General features: G+C 42.2%; 1 protein-coding gene across 4 annotated transcripts in view; it reads left to right on the plus strand.

Moving 5' to 3' along the window:
- gas7b (growth arrest-specific 7b) overlaps positions 1-22,120 on the plus strand; it is a 448,977-nt gene that overhangs the window by 58,273 nt on the left and 368,584 nt on the right. The window contains exon 1 of one of the 4 annotated variants that reach the window (XM_080209070.1): positions 12,180-12,200. The exons of 2 other annotated variants lie outside the window; for them this stretch is intronic. In XM_080209070.1, the coding sequence (XP_080065196.1) occupies positions 12,198-12,200 (3 nt within the window). In that variant the 5' untranslated portion in view covers positions 12,180-12,197. Of the gene's footprint in view, positions 1-12,179; positions 12,201-12,285; positions 12,332-22,120 lie in introns of those variants that run through there. One more of the 4 variants, XM_080209073.1, reaches the window with a different exon arrangement.

The following is a 22,120-nucleotide window of genomic DNA, read 5'->3' on the forward strand; positions in this document are numbered from 1 at the left end:
CAGCCACTGTTCTTTAGAACTGTATTAGTCATGAGGCTTTGAAAGGTGGACTGTTGATTTTAAAATCAATCAAATTTTAATTAGAACTTTTGCATGAATTTCTCCAATCTGAGAGGGTTTAATATTTGTTATGGAGAATAATTATTTCTGTGCAATGACTAACCTTTACAAATTGTAAAATATTAAATTATTCTTCACTATTCTTTGTGCCGCAATAAGAAAATAAGATAATTGGATATGAAATGTTGTCCAACTCAAATTTCTGGGAGTATTACTGAGGAGGGTGTTGTGATGATACAGTGCTATTATGTTTTATGTTTAAGAGGGATATTGCTTTAAGATTTAGTATTTTGTTGTAAGCAGCTGGTTTGTCTGGAAGGAATACAGCAGATGCTGGAAAGCAAAATAATTACTCCTTGTGCAAGTGTTTATTTAGCAGAAGGCTTAATGAGCTTTTATTTACCAAAGTGAGGACCCTTGGAGTGTTTCTTGATTAAAGTAATGGGAAGGTGAGTTAGACATTTAGGGTCCTATAGTCATGTGATACTAGAAATGGGAGGGGCTAGGTTTACAGCTGAGAAAAGCAGCTTTATGCATTCAGTTGTTGGAGAGGGTTGTTTTAAAGATAGCAGATTACAAGCAGCTCTGTCTCCTATGTACAAAATCTCTCTGGAAACTCCAAAGCTGTTAACCAAGGTTAAAGCAAATATGCCTCGATTTGTTAACTATTTTAAAAGAGCGGTTTTATGTCTATGAGAGAAATATGGCTTAATTGGAACTGAATAGTATTAAGTTAGAATTTGAGTTGTTTCTTTACGTGTTTAAAGATTGCTTGATGGTTAAGAGTTAAGCAGCTTTGTTTTGTTAAAGTTAGAAGTCTCAGCGCTCTGAAAGCTCATGATTCCAAATAAACTTGTTGGACTTGAGGCTGGTGTTGTGAGACTTCATACAGGGCCCATGCCAGTCCAACGCTGACATCATCATTTTGTTAGAGTTGTACTTAAACTGTGTTCTAATAAAGCTTGTTTTGATAAGAGGACCCAGATTTGTCAGTGGAATTACTCATGGAGTAAAGCATCCTTTCCTCACATTTATGCCAAAGTAGAAATATTGTTGGCTTCGTAATATACCTTGGGGTTTCTGATCTGGCACCCTAACAATGTTGAAAAGTCTTGTGTAATTCAAGGATTGCAGAGCCAGAAAATATAATTATAATCTGAAGAGGTCACAAGCTAAATATTAAAAATACTATCTCTGTGCTTAGTATCAGAATATGGAAGAGATTGAACTCCAGGGAAAGGTGGGTGGAAATCTCCCATCTAGGAATTTGACCGGTGGCAGAAACCGGGAAGCATTTGTTGCAGAGGCTGGTAGGAAATCATACCTTTATCTTCCACCCTGACCTCACTAATTATGCATCTGGGACGGGGTTAATGTCGTATTGTGGTGGGGTGGGCGTGATTGCATGCAACCTGCCAACATATTTAAAAGGCGTCCAATGTCACCGACCTTCCATCGAAGAAAGAAGATGGGCCTCCCAACAAGGAAGGTGGACCTCCAGGAATGTGCTGAGGCTGGAAAATAGACCTCCTTGGTGATAAGTTCCACCTAATAGATGCACCGATCACCTAGTACGGTGGTGTGTTAGGGTCCAGGGTCACTGGTGACCTTCATCTCAGCCCTGGAGGCAGCCCCAGGCATTTTTCAGGTTAGTCCTGACTTCTGTGCGCCACATTTTTTCAGACATGTTTTGGACTGGTGCGTGTTCGTGCTGGAATTGTCGTGGGGGGGAGGGGGCGGTGATTCCAGTCGAGCCTTCATCTGCATCTTATGAACGAGATGCAAATCGGCTGGTTTCCAGATTTGGCATGGCGAGCACTAGCAGAAGACATTGGGCCTTCCATGACTAGATCATCCTTTTTTTCCATTCGTGGGACATGAGCGTCACTGGCTGGCATTTATTGCCCATCCCAATTTGCCTGAGGACAATTCGGAGTCAACTACATTGCAGTGGCTCAGGAGTTACATGTAGGGCAGACCACGTAAGAACAGCAAATTTCCTTCCCTAAGGGACGTGAGACAAACAGATTGGTTTTTCCTACAATTGACAGGGGCTTCACAGTCATCAGTAGATTCTTAATTCCAGATATTTTTATTGAATTTGAATTCAAATTCCACCATCTGTGGGATTCAAAACTGGGTCTCCAACATTAGCTGAGTTACTGGATTAATAGTCTAGCAATAATACCACCAGGCCATCGTCTCCCCTCCTAACTCCAATCATTCATTCTGTTCTCTCTCCACTGATGTTGCCAGACTTGTTGAGATTTTCCAGTGTTTTCTGTTTTGGCATCTAACATTAGTTTGATTTGTACCTGCCCCTTCAGCACATACAGTTTTGCATAAGAAGGGTAGAATTTAATCCTCCCTGGTCTGGGGTATGCTGCTGGCTGCAAAGACATGGGATGGAGAATCTGTTGCTTTCCCGACTCGCCCTGGTTAGGTCAGCAGTAAAGGAAGGTTGAGGACACATTGTTAAAATGCTGCTTAGGCTCCTAATGACTAGCTTGAAGTATACAAAATGAGTTCATAGTTTGTATTTCTTGTGCAGATACTTAATGACATTCAATACATTTTGGTGGCCAGGCAGACAATGAGATTTTGTTTTGTGAAGCTAATGGTGGAATGGCGCAACTCCACCAACACTATCTGAGCACTTGTATTGGGCTACACATGGGGCTCCTTATCTGAAGTTGTTGTAATGTTTAGGCATAAATAATGATTGCCTTGAGCATTAGTGTTATACTGAAGCAGATTCTGGCGTCCTCAGCCAAACTGGTTTCACTTTCTGGAGAAGCCCTGATGCTTTAATGTCCGAGATCAGGTTAGTTGCAAAATAAATCTTTACGCTATGTCAATGAAGCGTGATACCCCAAGATATGTGAGCAGCCCGTAAACCAGTCAAGTGGAAGTTGAGCAGGGATCCAGTAAATCACTGAATAAACAAATACAGGTTTTTTTTTAAAAAGTTCATTCCGTTGCTTGGTTAATAAATTAGTCCAACCTTTGTTTTGATTTTCTCAGATGTTATTGATGAACTGTAGCGTAACAACGTTGTTAATTTAGCGTGGGAAACAACATGCAGATTTTATTGCTATCCCCACAGATTTTGTGCAAGTTTTAACAATTTGTGATGACATTACCACAAGTCTGTTGAGAAATGTGCAGTTGATTGGTGGGAATACTATATCCGGTGTAGGATTAAACAGCCTGGGAAGTGTGTACACTTGGCAGAAGTTGGTGGGGTGAATATAGCCAGGTTTAACGGGGCCCCAGAGAGTCATCATGACATTTCTGTAGGATTTACAGTTCAGTAAAGATGCACCATTTTCTCTCGGCCTTTTGCCTTGCTGTTAGATTTAAGAGGCTCGACATGCACTAATCGCAGAGGTCAGACTAACATTAGTGATGAGGTGTGCGGTGATTTTTGTTTCCATTTTTTGTTTTAAAATTAACAAGTCTCCAGTGGAATTGGAGATCACATATATATATGTTACCCTAGGTTAGTGGATTATATGGGGCAGATTTCCAGTCATGGCCCTAAAGTCAGCCATTTAATGCACAGATAAATGAGCTGGGGTAACATTGGAATGGGACAGGATTTGTGACTGCAAATATAAGAGATGGTTAAATAATACGTGCAACCGAGTGGTCTTCTGCAGCTGAAGCCAGACACAGGAGGGAAGAATATTGTCCGTGGCTATCAGAGTTTAATAGTCGATTGTAATGATAGATGAATGTTCTGTCTTTTTTGAAAGATGACTGTCAGCGTCAACAATACTCATTCAGAACACAATTATAATACAAAGAAAATAAATTTGAATGCATCATGGAATTTGAATTCAACTTCTCAAAACCAAGTAACTTAATTTTTTTTTCACTGGTGTCAGTGAAAGTGACTGGGAAACTGATTAAAACCCAATGGTTCACTTAATATCCACAGAGGAGGAAATTTGCTGTTTTTGTTTAGCCTGACCTGTGAATAAAGAAAATTATAGCACAGGAATAGGCCCTTCGGCCCTCCAAGCCTGCACTGACTGAACTAAAACTTTCTACCCTACCGGGGATCATATCCTTCTATAATCATTCTATTTGTCGAGACATCCCTTAAAAGTCACTATTGTATCTCCTTCCACTGCCTCCCCTGGCAGCAAGTTCCAGGCACCCACCACTCTCTGTGCAAAAAAAAAACTTGTGGGTGGGATTTTCCGTGCCCACCCTCTGGATTGTCCGGTCCTGCTAAACGTTCATGGCTGATCTGTCGAAATTTCCTGCCATGACGGGGCTCTGAGAAAAATCCCGGCCTATGCTGTGCTGTGTTGGAGGGAACACAGCCTGACACAAACGTGGTTGACTGTTATTTCTGACGTGGTCTACTGAGCCCCGGGGGTTGTCAAGGCCTACCATCACCTGGGCACTAATTGCCAGCCTTGCCTGTGACACCTGTATCTTGAGAACGAAATCGCAAAACAATTGATGCGGAGACTGTGGAGGGAGCAGATGTGTTGCCAAATTATCTTTTCTCACTCAATTGTTTCAAAATATGTTTTACTACAGTATCCTGTTTCTCGCAGATGCAACAATTGAGAAACTGATATAAATATGTGTTACAAACAGATCTGGGAGCTGCACTTGTCTTTCACTTGGTTGCTTGCAAAAGTTCTCTTTCCAACACAGCAGATGTATGCTGGCCCCCTCGTATGTTCTCCAAATGGCAATTGATCCCAGATCCCAGCTTCAGTGCCCTCATTGTTGCTGGGATCAAAGGCTATTCACCCTCCGATAGACAGATGTTCAGGAAATGCTGTTATTACACGGGTCCGTTCTCCTCACAAACCCTTGGGGATAGAGTGGTTAGGGGCACGTTCAGTGCCAGAGTAGATCCTGCTCTGATACACTCCTTGATGGTGGAATAGGATTTAAGAATCTGGGGTGAGATTTTTGGAGTGTGCTTGGCACCTGCCGAACCCTAATCTAGTCTCCGCAACCCTTAAAGGACAAAGAAAATTCAGAGGAAGTTAAAGCACCAGTATTCTGTTGCATGTTGCAGTGAAACTGGATCAGTGATCATATCAGGAATGACAAACTTAACTGAATTTGCCATGTAAAAAGTGTAGCTACAAGGGCAGGTCAAAGAGTGGGAATTTTGAATCAAATAACTCATCTCCTGACCCCGAATGCAAAGCACAAATCAGGATTATGATGGAATACTCCCCACTTGTCTAGATGGATGTGGCTGCAGCAACACCCACAAATCTCAGCCCTCCATTTGCCAAGTTAAATGTTTCCCTCTAACAGCAGCGCAACGTGGCAGCGTGTGATGCATTGTAGGAGGTTAACAAGACTCCCTTGGCACTACCTCCCAAAACTGTGAGAATGGGAGCTCAGCGTTGTTCCCATAAGGTGCACACGCATGCATGGGTGCAGCTATCTAGAATAGTTGTCACCCACTGAAATAAACAGGATGCTCACAACTTTGTGAAATTTCAGTGACTTTTAGCTGGTCATGGACAAAAGCGGGTTGTGTTGCGAGGAGTTTGTAGCCTGCCCAAAACCAAGAAACTGTAGAGAGGAGTTTTACCTGTGACCCCCTACCACATAGAAGGATAAGTTAGCAGCCACACTGGAGCATCACCACCTCAAGTTTCCTTTCAAGTTAGGCAATATAGATGTATACCTCGATTTCTCATCATTATTCCATGAAAATTCTGGAATTTTGTACCTGACAGTATCTTCACCCTGTAACAGTTCAAGAAGGTGACTCACCGTCCTGCCAAGGGCAACTAGGGATGGGCAATAAACAATGGCTTTATTGGCAATACCCTCATTCAAAGAATTAATAAAGAAACATCTGAAAATGCAGGTGGGACAACCTGGACATCTATTGTATCTAACATCAGTGACAGAGTTCAAGGGCCCATTGTGTTAAACAGACTTCGATGGATAACTTTCTTTGCAGCACCTGCTGACATGGCCACTTCGGTTATAATTTAAATCTCTCTTGTTGCATTTATTTTGGTCACTTACAACCTCACTGTTCTTTGAAACAGAATAGTGCAGCATAGCGTAAAATGTTAAAGTAGAGAAAAAAAACTAGTATAAGATGTCATAAAGCACTTTACAGCTAATAAGATTTTGAAGAGTGGACACTTAATATGGGCAAAGCAACAGTTTGCTCGCAGCAAGCTCCCATAAAGAGAAACGTGAAATAGACATAGTCTGTTTAAGTGATGGTGGCTCTGGAGCAGATATGACCAGGACACTGCACAAACTCGCTTGCTCTTCGAATAGTGCCATGAGGTCTTTCATGGCCACCTGAAAAGAGCAGATGAGGCCTCAGACACCTGTCACCATGCAGATTCCTTCGTGTCAACCTAGATAATGGCAGGAATTCTATCAGCTTGCCCACCACGGAATCAGTGCAGGTAAGGGTCCGACAGCGGAAATCTCCATTTAACCTCGTGAGAATTTCCGGACTGGTCTAAGCGAGGTTGTAAAATCCCGTCCAATGTGCCTAAGTCTCTGAAGTGCAGCTTAAATTCATAACTTCCTGAGGCAAGAGTCCAACCACTGAGCTATTAAAATTTGGTCACATATTAACTGGAAAGTGTGCTATTTAATTGTTTAACATTCTTCAGCATTTAGTTACGTTTAAGTTTTACCATGAAGCTTAACAGGCAGAATTAAATTGAAGGCAAGCAGATCCATTCTGGATTCTGATGTATTGTTGTCTATTTAGTCTGGAAAGAAATGTAGGTATTCTATTGACACCAGATGTCAATACACCTTGATTGTATGCTCATATCAATTTATGTATTATACAATTCCGCACTGATAGACTTTCCCAATGGACACCTCAAATGAAGTAAAAGTAGAAAATGCTGGGTAAACTCAGCAGGTTTGGCAGCATGTGTGGGTGGAGGGAGAAACACAGGTAATATTCCAACTCCATATGATCCTCCTACACCACTGTCTTTGGCTGCAAATGACTCTGAAGAATCTTGAGCAAGGTGTGTCAGATTCCTGTGCCTTACAACAGTAGGGTTGTAAGTGACCAAAATACATGCAACAAGAGAAATTTAAATTATAATTGGAGCACTGTGTCAGCAAAGAAAGTTATCCATCAAGGTCTGTTTAACACAATGGGCCCCTGTACTCTATCACTGATATCAGATACAGTAGATGTCTGGATTGTCTCACCTGTGTTGTCAGTTGTTTCTTTCTTAATTCTTTAAATGAGGGTATTGCCAATAAGGCCATCGTTTATTGCCCACCTATCTATTTGAAACTTACAGCCAAATCTAAAGGTTGAAAATAATTCTGAATAATTATGAAGAGCTAATTGCCTTTGGCTGCTTCAATGTCAATGTACCCTTTAGTTTTTTTCCTATGAACATTTTGGCTTAATATGCTTTGTTTATAGTCCATCCATTGTACGACATACAATCCCTACAGTGCAGAAGGAGGCCATTTGGCCCATTGAGTCTGCACCAACTCCCTGACACAGCATTTTACCCAGACCCTACCCCGTCCTATTCCTGTAATCCCACTTATTTACCCCCACAAATGAACAATCAGTTAATTAGTTAAGGGAATAATTAGTACCTGTCCAGATAAATAATCAATGGCACTGCTGCTGAGGATGTTTTGGAGGCTGGAGTTTGGACAATACTGTACATCAGATGTTTATTGAAGCTCAGCTGAGGTGACGTAGAAAATCTTACACTGAAGTTACTTTAACACGACCTCTAAAATTTGCGTGCCAAAAGACCCCCATCAGTACTAGGTGATTGTAATACTGTTAGATGACACTCCCAGCTGCTGGGTAGATCAGATGGAGATGGCAACTTACAATGGGATAATGTCTGAGAAATTAGATATCTGTGAATTGAGTGTAGTGCAGACCTGTTTTTTTTAACTTAGGAATTTGTTTTCTTTCAGTATTGAAATATGAAAAAAAGCTCTCCTTTACTGAATGCCCAGTGCTGTATTCACCTTTTGGATCACTTATTGCTCTTATGATGAAAGAAGCCTGGATGGTAAATGAAACTTGACAAATATTTAATAATGATTAATGGGTTGGAGGGAGGTGTCCATTGTATTCAACATTCTTAAACTTAAAATGCTTGTCAAAATATGAAAGATGTTCAACACAAATGAGTTGGGCATCTTTTAGTCATGACTATTGATAGCCTACAAAAGCCGTTAGAACCCAACATATAAAAATGGGGGTAAGTGAGGTGGGGATAGATAATGCCAACTTTATCCCACCTTGCTAAAATACATCCTCAATGAGAGGAGCAAGAATTTGACACACCTTGCTCAAGACTCTTCAGAGCCCTTTGCAGCCAAAGACAGTTGTGTAGGAGGGTTATATAGAGTTGGAACATTACCTGTGTTTCTCCCTCCACACACGCGCACACACACACATGCTGCCAGACCTGCTGAGTTTACCCAGCATTTTCTGCTTTTACTTCAAATTTCCAGCATCTGCAGCATTTAGCTTTCATTTTTTAAAAAGAAACAATGTTACTTTGAAACCAGGTAGAACAGGAGTATTCCCAGCACCACAGCCCTCTTCATAGAGGCCGCCCTGTGACACAGTGGCTAGCACTGCTGTCTCACAGCGCCAGGGATCTGGGTTCAATTCCCAGCTTGGGTCACTGTCTGTGTGGAGGTTGCACATTCTCCCTGTATCTGCATGGGTTTCCTCCCATCTCTGGTTTCCTCCCACAGTCCAAAAGATGTGCTAATTAGGTGCATAGGCCACGCTAACTTCTTTGTGTACCTGAACAGGTGCTGGAGTGTGGCGATTGGGGGATTTTCACAGTAACTTCATTGCAGTGTTACTATAAGCCTGCTTCTACACAATTAACTTAATAGCAGCATGATCAGTGCCCCTTCCTACTTTCTTTTTCCCAATACTTGCTCAAGGGCTGTTGCTGCTGAGTTTAGCGCAACACAGTCTACTATTTCCTCATTAGGTCTGAAATCAATTTGAGGTTCATTTTCTTTTCCTCTTGCGTGATTTCAGAATATTTGATGAGTGATGCAATAAATCCTAGTAGGAAACTTAAATACGTGAGGCGTAAATGCATTCTTTTCTGCCCCATGCCATTTAAACAGTCATCTCTCTCGTAGGTTCAGATGAAGGCATATGCTGTGATTTTAGAAATTTTGTTAGTTTTATTCCAGAAAATTTCATGGACAGTGGGAAATGCATATGGATTAAACTAGAAAATATTTGACAAAACAGCTATGAACCTGAATTTTATTGACTGTGCATAGAACTAGAATGTCATGCTGAGGTAAACTAGGCCAATTAAAATATAATGCTATGTATTTCGCTATGGAACTTGAAGCAAGTAGATTAGCACTTGTTGAATTTTTAAAATTTTATTCATTTATGGGATGTGGGCATTGCTGGCTGGGCCAGCATTTGTTGACCACCCCTAATTGCCCTCCATTTCAGAGGGCATTTGAGAGTCAACCACATTGCCGTGGGTCAGACCAGGTAAGGATGGCAGATTTCCTTTCATAAAGGACATTAATGAACGAGATGCGTTTCTACGACAATGATTTCATGGTCATCATTTGACTGTTATTCCAGAGATTCAAATTTCACCATCTGGTTTTGAACCCGCGTCCCCAGATCTTGCCCTGTGTCTCTGGATTACTAGTCCAGTGACAATGCCATCATGCCACCACCTCCCCCAGTACAGCAGTAGACAGCAGGCTTTTCAAAGGACATCAGTGGTATATTTTTGAGAAATGGCATTACCCAGGCAATTCTCCAAATGGAGTTGATGCCTTGAGCCACTGCTAACCATCAGCCTGTTATTAATTGTTGACCAGCTTGAGGAGTCCTGGGGTGCCTGTTGCTAGCTTGATCTCTCAGCCAAGTAAATTTTAACAGCAGGGATTTACGAAATGAGATCTCTGGAGAACTTGTAATGTATTAGGTCCACCATTCCAAATCATTCTGCCAATGTGCTGGGTCCAGGAGTCCCTCAGTGCAATTGAAGCAACAATCCAGTTTATGTAGAACTTAGCTGTGCAGTTAATAATATTTTGTATTGGATGTTAAGAACATAAGAAATAGGAGGCCCTTTGGGCCTAATCCATCTGTCCATGAGATTATGGCTGATCTTTAACCTCAATTTTGTTTCCCTACCCTCCCCATACGTCTTGATTCCCTTAGCATCCAAAAACCTATCTCAGTCTTGAATATACTGAGCTCAGAGGATTTCAAAGATTCACAGCCTTCTGAATGATGAAACTGTCTCTCATTGCACTCTTAATGATCAATCTTTTTTTCTTAAGACCATGGCTCCTAGTTATCCACTTTCTGGTCAGGAGATTTATTTATTTATTGTCACAAGTAGTCTTGCGTTAATACTGCAATGAACTTGCTATGAAAATCCCCTAGTTGCCACACTCTGGCGCCTGTTTGGACATACTGAGGGAGAATTTAGCATAGGCAATGCACCTAACCAGCACGTCTTCCGGAAACCCACACAGACACGGGGAGAACGTGCAGACTCAGCACAGATAGTGACCCAACGTGGGAATTGAACCCGGGTTCCCTGGTGCTTTGAGGCAAAAGTGCTAACACTGTGCTGCCCATAAACATGGAATTAGCACCAGCTAGACTAGCGGGCCCTCCTCTTTCCTCGTGTCCAGTCATTCAATTAGCCACTGACTGCTTTTGATGAAGGAACACTAACACACATGTTGAGTTAGCTGCAGGGTTTTAGCTGTCCTGCGTGCTGCTTGGTGGTGGGCCCACCTGTAGCCCCTTTAAAATCAGCGGTGGTGTAAGCAGTCATTAATTGGTCACTGGAGGGCCTCAATACGCAATAGGCGGGCAGGTCAACCATGGGTCTTACTGCCCAGAACTTAATTCTATTGGTGGCAGAGTTCCATATGCCACCGTCCCTCCCCCGATTAAATGCCCTTTTTGCCTCCAAGCTTGCCACTGGCAAAAGCAGAAGATTGTATCCCCAAACTTTCTGCCCCAAAAAGCAGCTGAGGATCGGCTAATTGAAAATTTCAGAACTCTGATGGATAGCCGTTTCTCCAGTGAGGGTTTTATTAAGGGATATGGAACCAAGCTGTGTAAATATATCTGAGGTAACAGATCAGCCCATGATCTAATTGAACAGTGATTCAGGCTCATGGGTCTGAATGGGCTGTTCCTGTTCCAATGTGAGCTTAAAACATATTATCGGTGTGGAAGAATAACAGTTCAACTTCACCTCCATTGATTGCTATTTTGAACCTTTTTTGTGAGGTGAACTAGTTTAATTGAGGTCACAGAAATAGTCCTACTGTTTAGAAATGACATCCATTTAAGTGGCAGTTACACTGGAATTTTTTTTTGGAACAATTACTAGGAATTAATGGATATTTCAGAACATAGAATATTGCAGTTAAATGAAATTTCTTGTTAGTCTCGTGTCCCGTTTAATTGCGGGAAAAAAAACGAGGAAAGGACAACCCAAGGTCATGTGACAGTCAGGGCATTAATGAGCAAATCACCCATAGGGACCTAGGGACTGATCGAAGGTCAAAGTGATTAACATGATTTTTTAAAGGCAGCTTTACAAAATGGTCCTTGTTGCTGAGAAATGTGATGCAATTCCTGTCTGCTGGAAGTTAACAGTGTCTGGCATTGTGCATTTCATGACCTGATTCTGGAAGCTGTTTGTGAACTTACGAAATTACACATCTGGGGGAGTTGGGAAGAAATGAGTGAAGTCAATTTGTTGCTTTCTGAATATTTTTAAAGAAACACATTAATGGAACAAGTAGTTCTCAGGGCATTTTGAACTTGAAAAGCTCAGCAAAAGGTTACCAATTCCCACTTGTTTACAGCCCATTTGCTTCAACCTTGTGCTGTTCAGTCTTGATTCTGATTAACTCCCTAGTTAGTGTACAGGAATGTTTCACACACCCTCCCATAGTTCACAGATCGCGATTCCTTTTAACTCTTGTCATCCGCTGCACATTTACCATCTCAGCTGCAGTGTCCTGTTTGTGTTCCATCAGCCGTAACGAGGTTATAAATACATTTTTATATACATTTAAATTAATACTTGTGCTTCAAATGACTTGGAAATCTTTATTCCCTCGAGATGGTAAGGCTTTTTAATGGCAATATTTTTCTTGGCACGGTCATTCCCTTTGGTGAACGGTGCTCCAGGAGTAGTTAAAACACTCACAGAAAGCTTTGAGGAGTTTCGTTGGATCTTGTGTTTTGGAAAAGCTGGTATTTTTATATTTACACGTGAAATCTTATTTCCTTAATCATTCTGAAAGCTTTCTACTGACCTTGAGAGCGTGAAGTGTTTGTGATGTGTGCTGCTAGCATTAGTTTCTAGTCTTCATGAAACAACATTTGAATTTACTTAGCACAATGCTAAATATTAATATTTTGGCTTATTTTTGTGGTGGTGAGCACCATTTACCTTTGACCTGAGATGTTCCATGGATAATGTAAAGTTGCTAAATTTTTCATTGCTTTGAGAAGTTTTTATTAATTTTGTTTCCCGATCGATAGCGAGAGGACACAGATTGGAAGTAATTAGTATAAGACAGAAGTGGTATAAGGGGAAACCTTTTTATACGGCCAGTTGTTACTGTCTAGTGTGCATTGGTTGAGAGTGTGGTGGAGACAGATCCAATTGAAGTGTTCAAAAAGGTATTTGACTATGATCTGAAACAGAGAAATGTGCCTGGTTGTGGGGAGAAAGTGGGAGAGGTGAGATGTTCATTTGGGTGGCACAGTGGTTAGCACTGCTGCCTCACAGTGCCAGGGACCAAGCATTGGGAAACTCTGCAAAATCCACACAGACATTCTCCTTGTTTCTACATGGGCTTCTCTGGGTGCTCTGGTTTCTCCCCACAGTCTAAAGATATGAAGATTAGGTGAATTAATCATGATAAATGGCTCCTTAGTGTCCAAAAATGTGCAGGCTAGGTGGATTAAGCATGGAGATCACCCCCTAGTGTCGCAGGATGTGCAGGTTAGATGGGTTAACCATGTAAAATGGGCAGTATTATGGGGATAGGGCAGGGTGTGGGCCTGGGTAAGGTGGTTTTTTGGACAGTCAGTACAGACTCAGTGGGCCAAATGGCCTCTTTTTGCACCATAACAACTGTGATTCTGATATATTTACTTATTACTGAAGTATTGAGGTTGACATCTGGCTGGATTCTTGGGTGAACGATGTAATAGGTTCCAACTCTGCTCTGTTCTGCTTTAACTGATTTTCTTCAAATTAGAAATAAGGCTTCTAGAATTTGACCGCAGCACTCTGAAGTGGAAGGGGAACTATGCCTGATCGTTATCTGAGTATCTTACTGCAAGGTGCATGTTTGAGGGGACTAAATGGGAAGAGGATCTGTGTCAGCCTCTTCAGTTAAATAACTTGCCAGCTTTCAACACCAAGACTAATGCATGAAACTGAGGAACCGAGAGAAATTATTAGTAAAGAGTAATACTTGAAAAGTTAACTGGGTTGATGATTGATAAATCCCCTAGGCTAGGTGGGCTTCCCTCCAAAGTGTTAAGAGGTGACGCAAGAGATAGTAGATGTATTTTGTGGATATCTTTCAAAATTAGATAGATTCTGGAAAGGTTTCTGCAGACTAGAAAGTAGTAAATGTAACCCCATTATTTAAGGAAGGAAGGAAGAGGGAAAATGGAGAACTGCAGATCTGTTAGCTTGACGTCAATAGTAGGGAAAATGTTAGAGTATATTATCAGGGATGTGGTAACTGGACATTGTAAAAAAAATTTGCTAAATTGAGCTGAGGGAGCTTAGATTAATGAAAGGAAAATTATATTTAAGGAACATGGACTTTTAAAGATATTACTCATAGCATTGATAAATGAGAGCCAATGTATGTGGCACATTTGGATTTTCAGAAGGCTTTTGATTAAGTCTGACATGAGGTTAGTGAATAAAATAAAGGTACATGGGATTGGGGGAGATGTACTATTTGGTTTATTATTATCACGTGGATGGGGATACAGGGAAAAGTATTGTTACTTGTGTTCTATACAGACATAACATACCATTCGTAGAATATATATGGGGGAAGGAAAAGAGAGGATGCAGGATATAGTGTTGTGATAGGGTGAAGAGAAAGATCAGAAGAAACTTAAGAGCATTATTAGAAAGCTTAGAAGAGTTAGAGTTCAATTTTAAGAGTGTACAACGGGAGTAAAAGATGGAATTCGAGGCTTTGCTGGGGACAACTCACAAGAAGGCACCTTGCTCCAGTGCCATCTTTTTTAGGGATTGGGGGAAATATATTAGTAAGGATTGAGAATTGGTTAGCAGAGACAAAACATAGAATAGGAATAAACCAATCATTCTCAGGATGACAGACTGTTGCTCGTGGGGTGACTTAAGTATCAGGGCTAGGTCCGCAACTGCTCACAATCTATACAAATGATTTGAATGTGGGGACTACTTGTAACATTTCCAAAGGTAATTGTCCCTTCAAGAACAGCACAGCAGAAGAGGGTTACCTGGCTTGAGGCACTTGGGACTGAGAGTGGGTAATCATCCCAGGGATGGAGCCTTATCTTGTGCAGAAGGCATCTAGAAGACCTGTAGGAACTGGGGCAACTGGTGGGCGAGTGGCCTTTCTACAGTTTTCCTTACTGATAAATACCCTTTGTGTTTCTGTACATTATTACAGATGCAAAACAGGATGGGAATGTAAGTTGTGAGGAGGATGCAAAGAAGCTTCAAATAGGACGTGGATAGGTGAAGCAAATGGGCTTAGAATATGGGCAGGTGGAATATAATGTGAATAAATGTGAAGTGATTCACTTCGGTAGGAAAAAAACAGGCAGAATATTTTTTCAATGGTGAGAGGTTGAGAAGTGTGAGTGTCCAAAGGGACCTGAGTGTCCTTGTTCCTGAGTCACTAAAAGTTAGCATGAGGGCGCAACGAGCAATTAGGAAGCCGAATGGTATGTTGCACTTTGTCACGAGGGTCCTAGAGTAAAATGTCGCTGCAGTTGTACAGAGCCTTGGTGAGGCCCCAGATCTAGCTGTGCCAATGCCACAAGGTTCTTTAATATGTTGCAAAGGTCTGGAATTAATCTGTTGCCCATTGGCTCATGCAAGAAATGATGCTGGGCCTGAGAAATTTATAAAGATGTAACAACATTAATTTGAAGGAGAGACCCTTAGTACTGAGAAGAATTTGAGTGGAGAATAAAGTTTTTTTTTAAGGGGTTAACTGAAACCTTTTGCATTGAACAGTTAACTTTCAATGCTGCTGTTTTCACATTTTCATTATGAATCTACCAGTGCACTTTTCTTATTGGTTATCCACCACAAAACTGCTTAAGATAGTTTTGACTGTGGGGGAGTTCAGTGTGGTGCACCCAAAGCAAGGTGATAAATTTTTAGCTCTAATGATTTTTAGGTGACCTGGCTGCTCGTTGTCATAAATATTCACGGTAACTTTGGAACCCTTCTATTGACTTATGGGCTTCTTTTTGAGATAGTGAATGCAACCTGTTTGAAATACACCGTTCAAGTCTCCTGCCATTTTATGTGGCTGACCCAACGTGGTCCATTTGAACAAACTGTGTATTTAGACTGCTCCAGCCAACGAGGGACTTGTGGTTAACAGTATAGCACAGGAACAGGCCAATGGACGCATGATGTTAGTTTGCTTGTCATTAACTGCACTCTGCAGTGTAAATGATCCAACATTTATGAAACAGATGGTGTCACTGGCCCATGAAATTATGGGTGGATCACTCAGCTGTTGAGCTGCAATCCCCTGTTCCAACAAGATGAATTGAAAGAAAACCAATTTCCAGGTCTTTTATTTTGCATTGGAGTCCAGCAGAATCTATGGCACCCAATGGAAAAGTTTGAGAGAGAAAAATGCATACAAAAGTCATACTTCCAGAGCAGGGCATTATTTTAAGTCAATTTTCAATTTCAATTCCAATTTTCAACCGAGGCCTTCCCATTTTCTTGTCAAAGTCAACTGATCAAAGTTTGAAGTTTTTAAGTCATGGTCACCCATTCTTCTGACTTCAACTGACTCTCCATCTGCAGCACAATGATTTCAAAATCTTTTTTTTAAACCTAACTCCTCAAGACTTCAGCTTAATATCATTTTACCTTGGCAACTTCCTCCTGCATCATGTTCCAGCTGAGTTTTCCATTCCTTAACTAGTCCTTACAAATTCCAGCATCAAGTGATGTTGCCTCAAGCTATCACGTCTTGCATTCTGGAATTCAACTCCCAGATCACTCCATCAATTGCCACTTGTCCATTCACCTTCAAAAGAATATTTCCCATTTAGGACAGCAATGCTGCTATTAAGTTAAATGATTTGTACAATGATAGTGAGTTAATGGCTAGCTAAGGGCACCCTAAAACTGATATTGAGCTACTTATGGAGTATTGTGTAACTGTTTACAATGTGAAACAAAACAGTTAGCCTTGCACTGTAGGTGTAAATGTGGTACAAATAAATTTGAATCAGGCTATTCTACACGCTTTGGAAACTTGGACAACCTATAGCAGGCACCCCAAAGCACTGAAGAGATGTCACCTGCGGTGCCTTTACAGGATCATTCAAATCCGATGGAAGGAAAGGTAGTCCAACAGCAGTATCAACTTTGCCAGCATCTGAGGCACCGTTCACTCAAACCAGCTCCATTGAGTTGGACATAGAAAAACTACAGCACAAACAGGCCCTTCGGCCCACAAGTTGCACTGTAAGTTGGAGCATGTGATTTGAGTAGCTGACACCAGAGAAGCAAACTGCTCTACTGAAAATTTGATCGTGGCAGGAGATTCCCAGGAGGACAACGGAAACGTAAGAAATAGGAGCAGGAGTAGGCCATCTAGCCCTTCAAGCCTGCCCTGCCATTCAATAACATCATGGCTGACCTGAAGTGGATCAGTTCCACTTTCCCGCTTTCTCCCCATAACCCTTAATTCCCTTGCCTACCAAAAATCTATCTACCTGTGACTTAAATATATTTAGCGAGGTAGCCTCCACCACTTTAACGGGCAGAGAATTCCAGAGATTCACCACCCTTTTTGAGTGAAGAAGTTCCTCCTCAACTCTGATCTAAACTGCACCCCCCTTATCTTGAGGCTGTGCCCTCTAGTCCTGCTATCCTTTCTAAGCAGGAAGAATCTCTCTAGCTCTACTCTATCCATCCCCTTCATTATCTTATACATCTCTATAAGATCCCCCCTCATCCTTCTAAACTCCAACGAGTACAGACCCAGTCTATTTAGTTTCTCTTCATAGGCCAACCCCCTCATCTCCGGTATCAGCCTAGTGAACCTCTTCTGCACTCCCTCCAAGGCCAAAATATCCTTGCGCAAGTGCTTTAGGGACTTTAAGGGATGTCCTCAAAGATCCCTGAATTGTTCAAACATCTCCAGCAGCAGATGGGAATCTCTTGGCCTGTGACTGACTAAAATGGAAAAGGCACAACTGGGAAAGCACTAGATATATCGAGAAACTCTGGGAACACAGAGGTGGGATCGGTGTTTCAAATGCGGTGCATAAACCTCCAAACGGTCCTCTACCCGCCCCCTTCAAGCACCACATGTGGCAGGGTCCGCAGATTACGCATTTGGCTTGTTAGCCATCTCAATATCCATGGGACCAGAGTGGAAGTAACTGGAGTTGCCAACTCTGGCTGGACATATTCCCTGGGATGTTGAGAGAATGGAAAGCTGGCAGAAGTGACGTGTAACAGAAAGCCAGTGGTGTGGTGTGGAGTGAATGCATTCTAAGGGAGCACAGGAGAGGAAAACCAACTTTAATTAGGCAAACAGAAAGAAATCCAAATCTGCATTGAAGGTGAATAATGCTTAAATTCCAGAGGAAAAGAAAGCTTTACTAACCCTTAAAAGGGCTTGATGCAAAATCTAACACCATGGTTTCAAACATTGGTATTAAACCTTGCTAAAAGGGAAGAGAAAGTCAATCTCTTTTTAGTTAAAACCTCTGAGGTGAAGTGATCCGAAACCCCAGTCGCACTAATGCTTGCTGCAAGCACCTGATCCCTCAGTGAAATTCAGACCCCACTAATCCCATCTCAGCCCACCAAAACCCAAGTCAATTGGGACACCCTGGCTTTTTTTGGTTTAGAGTTTGAACTTATGGGGAGAAAGCGGGAAAGTGGAACTGATCCACTTCAGATCAGCTATGATCTTATTGAATGGCGGGGCAGGCTCAAAGGGCTAGATGGTCTTCTCCTGCTCCTATTTCTTATGTGCTTATGATTGTATGTCGCTGCACTGGATGTCACATTGCCATATGGGGGCAATTTTTCATGATGGGAATAGTCTTTTCTTCCCCTTCTTCATTACCACTGATGACTGGTCCAGCTGTGGCTCGGAAGTATATTTTATGTCATCTCGCTGTCCAATATACAATCAGATCACTGTTTTTCAATGAACAATCAGTTTCTGCGCCAATATTGCGTTAATTTGTTTGCGTAAAACACCTCCCCAGATTTTTTTCAGTAGCTGCCAGGAGATGGGCGTTGATTCCGGCAGACTCCCAGTTAAACCAGGAGGCTTAGCAACCTTAGCAGCCAGCCAGCCACCCTCGATTCCAAGTGACTGTCACAGAAGAGGAAATTGGAACCAAATAAAACTGAAAAGGCTTGAAGTGTGGACATCGCGTCTCTAGAGATCCCTGTCAGTGCGACCAACTGACTGACAGAGCCTTTGTCAGTCTTTTGCCCCAGGCTATAATTTCTGTAGCAGCAAAATGACAGGAATGCAAACTGAGGAACTCCCTTTTCACTTGCGATTGTGAAATTGGAATGAGCATGCCAATCATTCCTTGTGACCCTTTCACAACCCACTCAATTGGATTTAATCACTGTTTGTACCTGGTACTCCGGTTATTTCTGTGAATTATGTGTTAACCCTGAGAAATGATAGTAAACAAGACAGCGGTTCTCAGATTCTACTGCAGTTTTGCATCTGTCCAAAAAAACCCACTAAAAACATAGACATTTTTATGAAATATCACCATTTAGAATACTTTAGGGCAAAGGCAAAATATTACCTTTTTACACGTTGGGCACTAACCATGTGCTTGCTGGTGGTTACTAATTAGAGAATGCACGTATGTGGAGTTTGCACATTCTCCCCATATTTGTCTGGGTTTCCTCCGGGTGCTCTAGTTTCCTCCCATGCTCCAAAGATGTGCAGGTAAGGTGGATTGGCCATGCTAAATTGCCCCTTAGTGTCCCAAGATATTTAGGTTGGGGATGATTAGTGGGGCTAATGCATGGGGTTATGGGGTAAACCTGGACATGAGTTGGTGCAGACTCAATGGGCCAAATAGCCTTTTTCTGCACTGTAGGTATTCTGTGATATAAATAATTTGTGATCCTGTGCATTCCTAATGCACTTACATGTGGTGCAGTGAGTAGTATCCAGGATGTCTGTGTGTTTGAGGGAAGTCTTCACTGTGGGGTGGTGTAAGGTATCATATTCTGTCTCTGTTTCTGCAATGACTAATTGCTGTTAATATTATTTAAAATGAGATCTGTTTCTCCAGTGATAAGAAGCAGCACAGCGCAAAATGCCAAATCCTATGGTCAAAAGTCCCAGCGTTGATTTCTTGTCAGTGCTGATCCTAGCTGAGATAAGTTGCTTTCGGCCGCTGCTGGAGAAGAGAAAATTATCATTCTTATTCATGATGATTCAGTGGCTCCTGCTAGGAAAATTGGATTTCAGTTCAGTGATAGCACAGTCAGCTGTGTTATCCCCACAGTGGGCGGTACGGTAGCACAGTGAATTAGCACTGCTGCTTCACAGCTCCAGGGACCTGCGTTCGATTCCTGGCTTGGGTCACTGTCTGTGTGGAGTTTGCACATTCTCCTCAGGTCTGCATGGGTTTCCTCTGGGTGCTCTGGTTTCCTCCCGCAGTCCAAAGACGTGCAGGTTAGTTTGGCCATACTAAAAATTGCCCATTAGCGTCCTGAGATGTGTAGGTTAGAGGGATTAGTCAATAAATGTGTAGGGATATGGGGATAGGGTCTAGGTGGGATTGTGGTCAGTGTGGACTTGATGGGCTGAATAGCCTCTTTCTGTACTGTAGGATTTCTATGATTCTATAATAGAATTGCCTTCAGGCAGGGGCGGCACGGTGGTTAGCACTGCTGCCTTACAGCACCAGGGACCCGGGTGCGGTTCCCAGCTTGGGTCATTGTCTGTGTGGAGTTTGCACGTTCTCCCCGTGTCTGCGTGGGTTTCCTCTGGGTGCTCCTGTTCCCTCCCTCCCTCCCTCGGTCCAAAGATGTGCGGGTTAGGTGAATTGGCCATGCTAAATTGCCCCTTAGCGTCAGGGGAACTAACTAGGGTGAATGCATACGGCTATGGGAATATAGTCTGAGTGGGATTGTGATCAGTGCAGACTCCATGGGCTGAATGACCACCTTCTGCACTATAGAATTCTATTATTCTATGATTTTCTTTGGTTGAGTACATGGATCTGATTTGATTTATTATCGTCACATCAATTGGTATGCAGTAAAACGTATTGTTGCACGCTACACAAAGCATACCATTCATAGAGTACATGGGGAGAAGGAAAGGAGAGAGTGTGGAATGTAGTGTTACAGTCATAGCTAGGGTGTAGAGAAAGATCAACTTAATATAAGGTAGGTCCATCCAAATGTCTGGCAGCAGGGAAGAAGCTGTTCTCGGGTTGGTTGGTATATGATCTCAGACTTTTGTAACTTTTTCCCAACAGACGAAGGTGGAAGCAAGTGTGTCCTGAGTGCATGGGGTTCTTGATTATGCTGACTGCTTTTCTGTGGCAGGGGTGTAATCAAAGTCAGTGAATGAGAGGCTGGTTTGCGTGATGGACTGAGTTATGTTTGCAACCCTTTGTAGTTTCTTGTGGTCTTGGACAGAGCAGGAGCCATACCGAGCTGTGATGCATCCGGAAAGGAATAGGATCTGTTCATGTGGTATATGGATCTGTAATTCAGCAAAAATCAATGCCTTCAAAGGAAGAGGGGAGATTTTGATCAAAGGTATGGGTCACCCATTGAGTCCACATTGCTATGGCAACATGCACTTTCATCTGTGTTGTTGTTGTCTGGAACAATGGAAAGTGATGGTGGAGGATCCAGCTTTATTTCCATCACATGGCTGGCCAGGAACCTTTCCTGGAAATAAAGTTCTAAAGTTTATTTATTAGTATCGCAAGTAAGCTTACATTAACACTGCAATGAAGTTACTGTGAAAATCCCTCAGTTGCCGCGCTCCGGTGCTTGTTGGGTACATTGAGGGAAAATTTAGCATGGTCAGTGCACCTAACCAATGCCTCTTTTGGACAATGGGTGGAAACCAGAGCATCCAGAAGAAACCCACACAGAAATGTAGAGATTTGGCAGGGGCAAGGAAATAAATTGACCTGTATTCAGTATCAGAGGTCTTGTGGTGCAGTGGGTAGCATCCCTGTGTCTAATTTGATTTATTGTTGTCACATGTATTGGGATGCAATGAAAAGTATTGTTTCTTATGTGCTAGGCAATCCTATCATTTGTCGTGTACATTGAGTAGAAGGAAAGGGGAAGGTGCAGAATATAGTGTTGCCTATAGATAAGGTGAAGAGAAAGATCAGCTTAATATATGATAGGCCCATTTCAAAAGTCTGATGGCAGGGGAAGGAAGCAAAGCTCCAGACTACATCAACACATGGAAGAGCATATTGCCACAGCAACTCAAGCTCCACAACTGATTTGTAACACACGGCAAATTTCGTAATATGTTTCAATTCATATTGTGCTAGTTGAGAGGGATGGCACAGTGGTTAGCACTGCTGTCACACAGTGCCAGGGACCTGGGTTCAATTCCAGCCTCAGGTCACTATGTGTGGAGTTTGCACATTTTCCTTGTGTCTGTGTGTGTTTCCTCTGGGTGCTCCGGTTTCCTCCCACAGTCCAAAGATGTGTGGGTTAGGTTGATTGGTCATGCTAAATTGATCCTAATATTAAGGGATTAGCAGGGTAAA

This window comes from Carcharhinus amblyrhynchos, chromosome 21, assembly GCF_965287045.1.
Source record: "Carcharhinus amblyrhynchos chromosome 21, sCarAmb.v2.hapA, whole genome shotgun sequence".
Taxonomy (NCBI): Eukaryota; Metazoa; Chordata; class Chondrichthyes; order Carcharhiniformes; family Carcharhinidae; genus Carcharhinus; species Carcharhinus amblyrhynchos.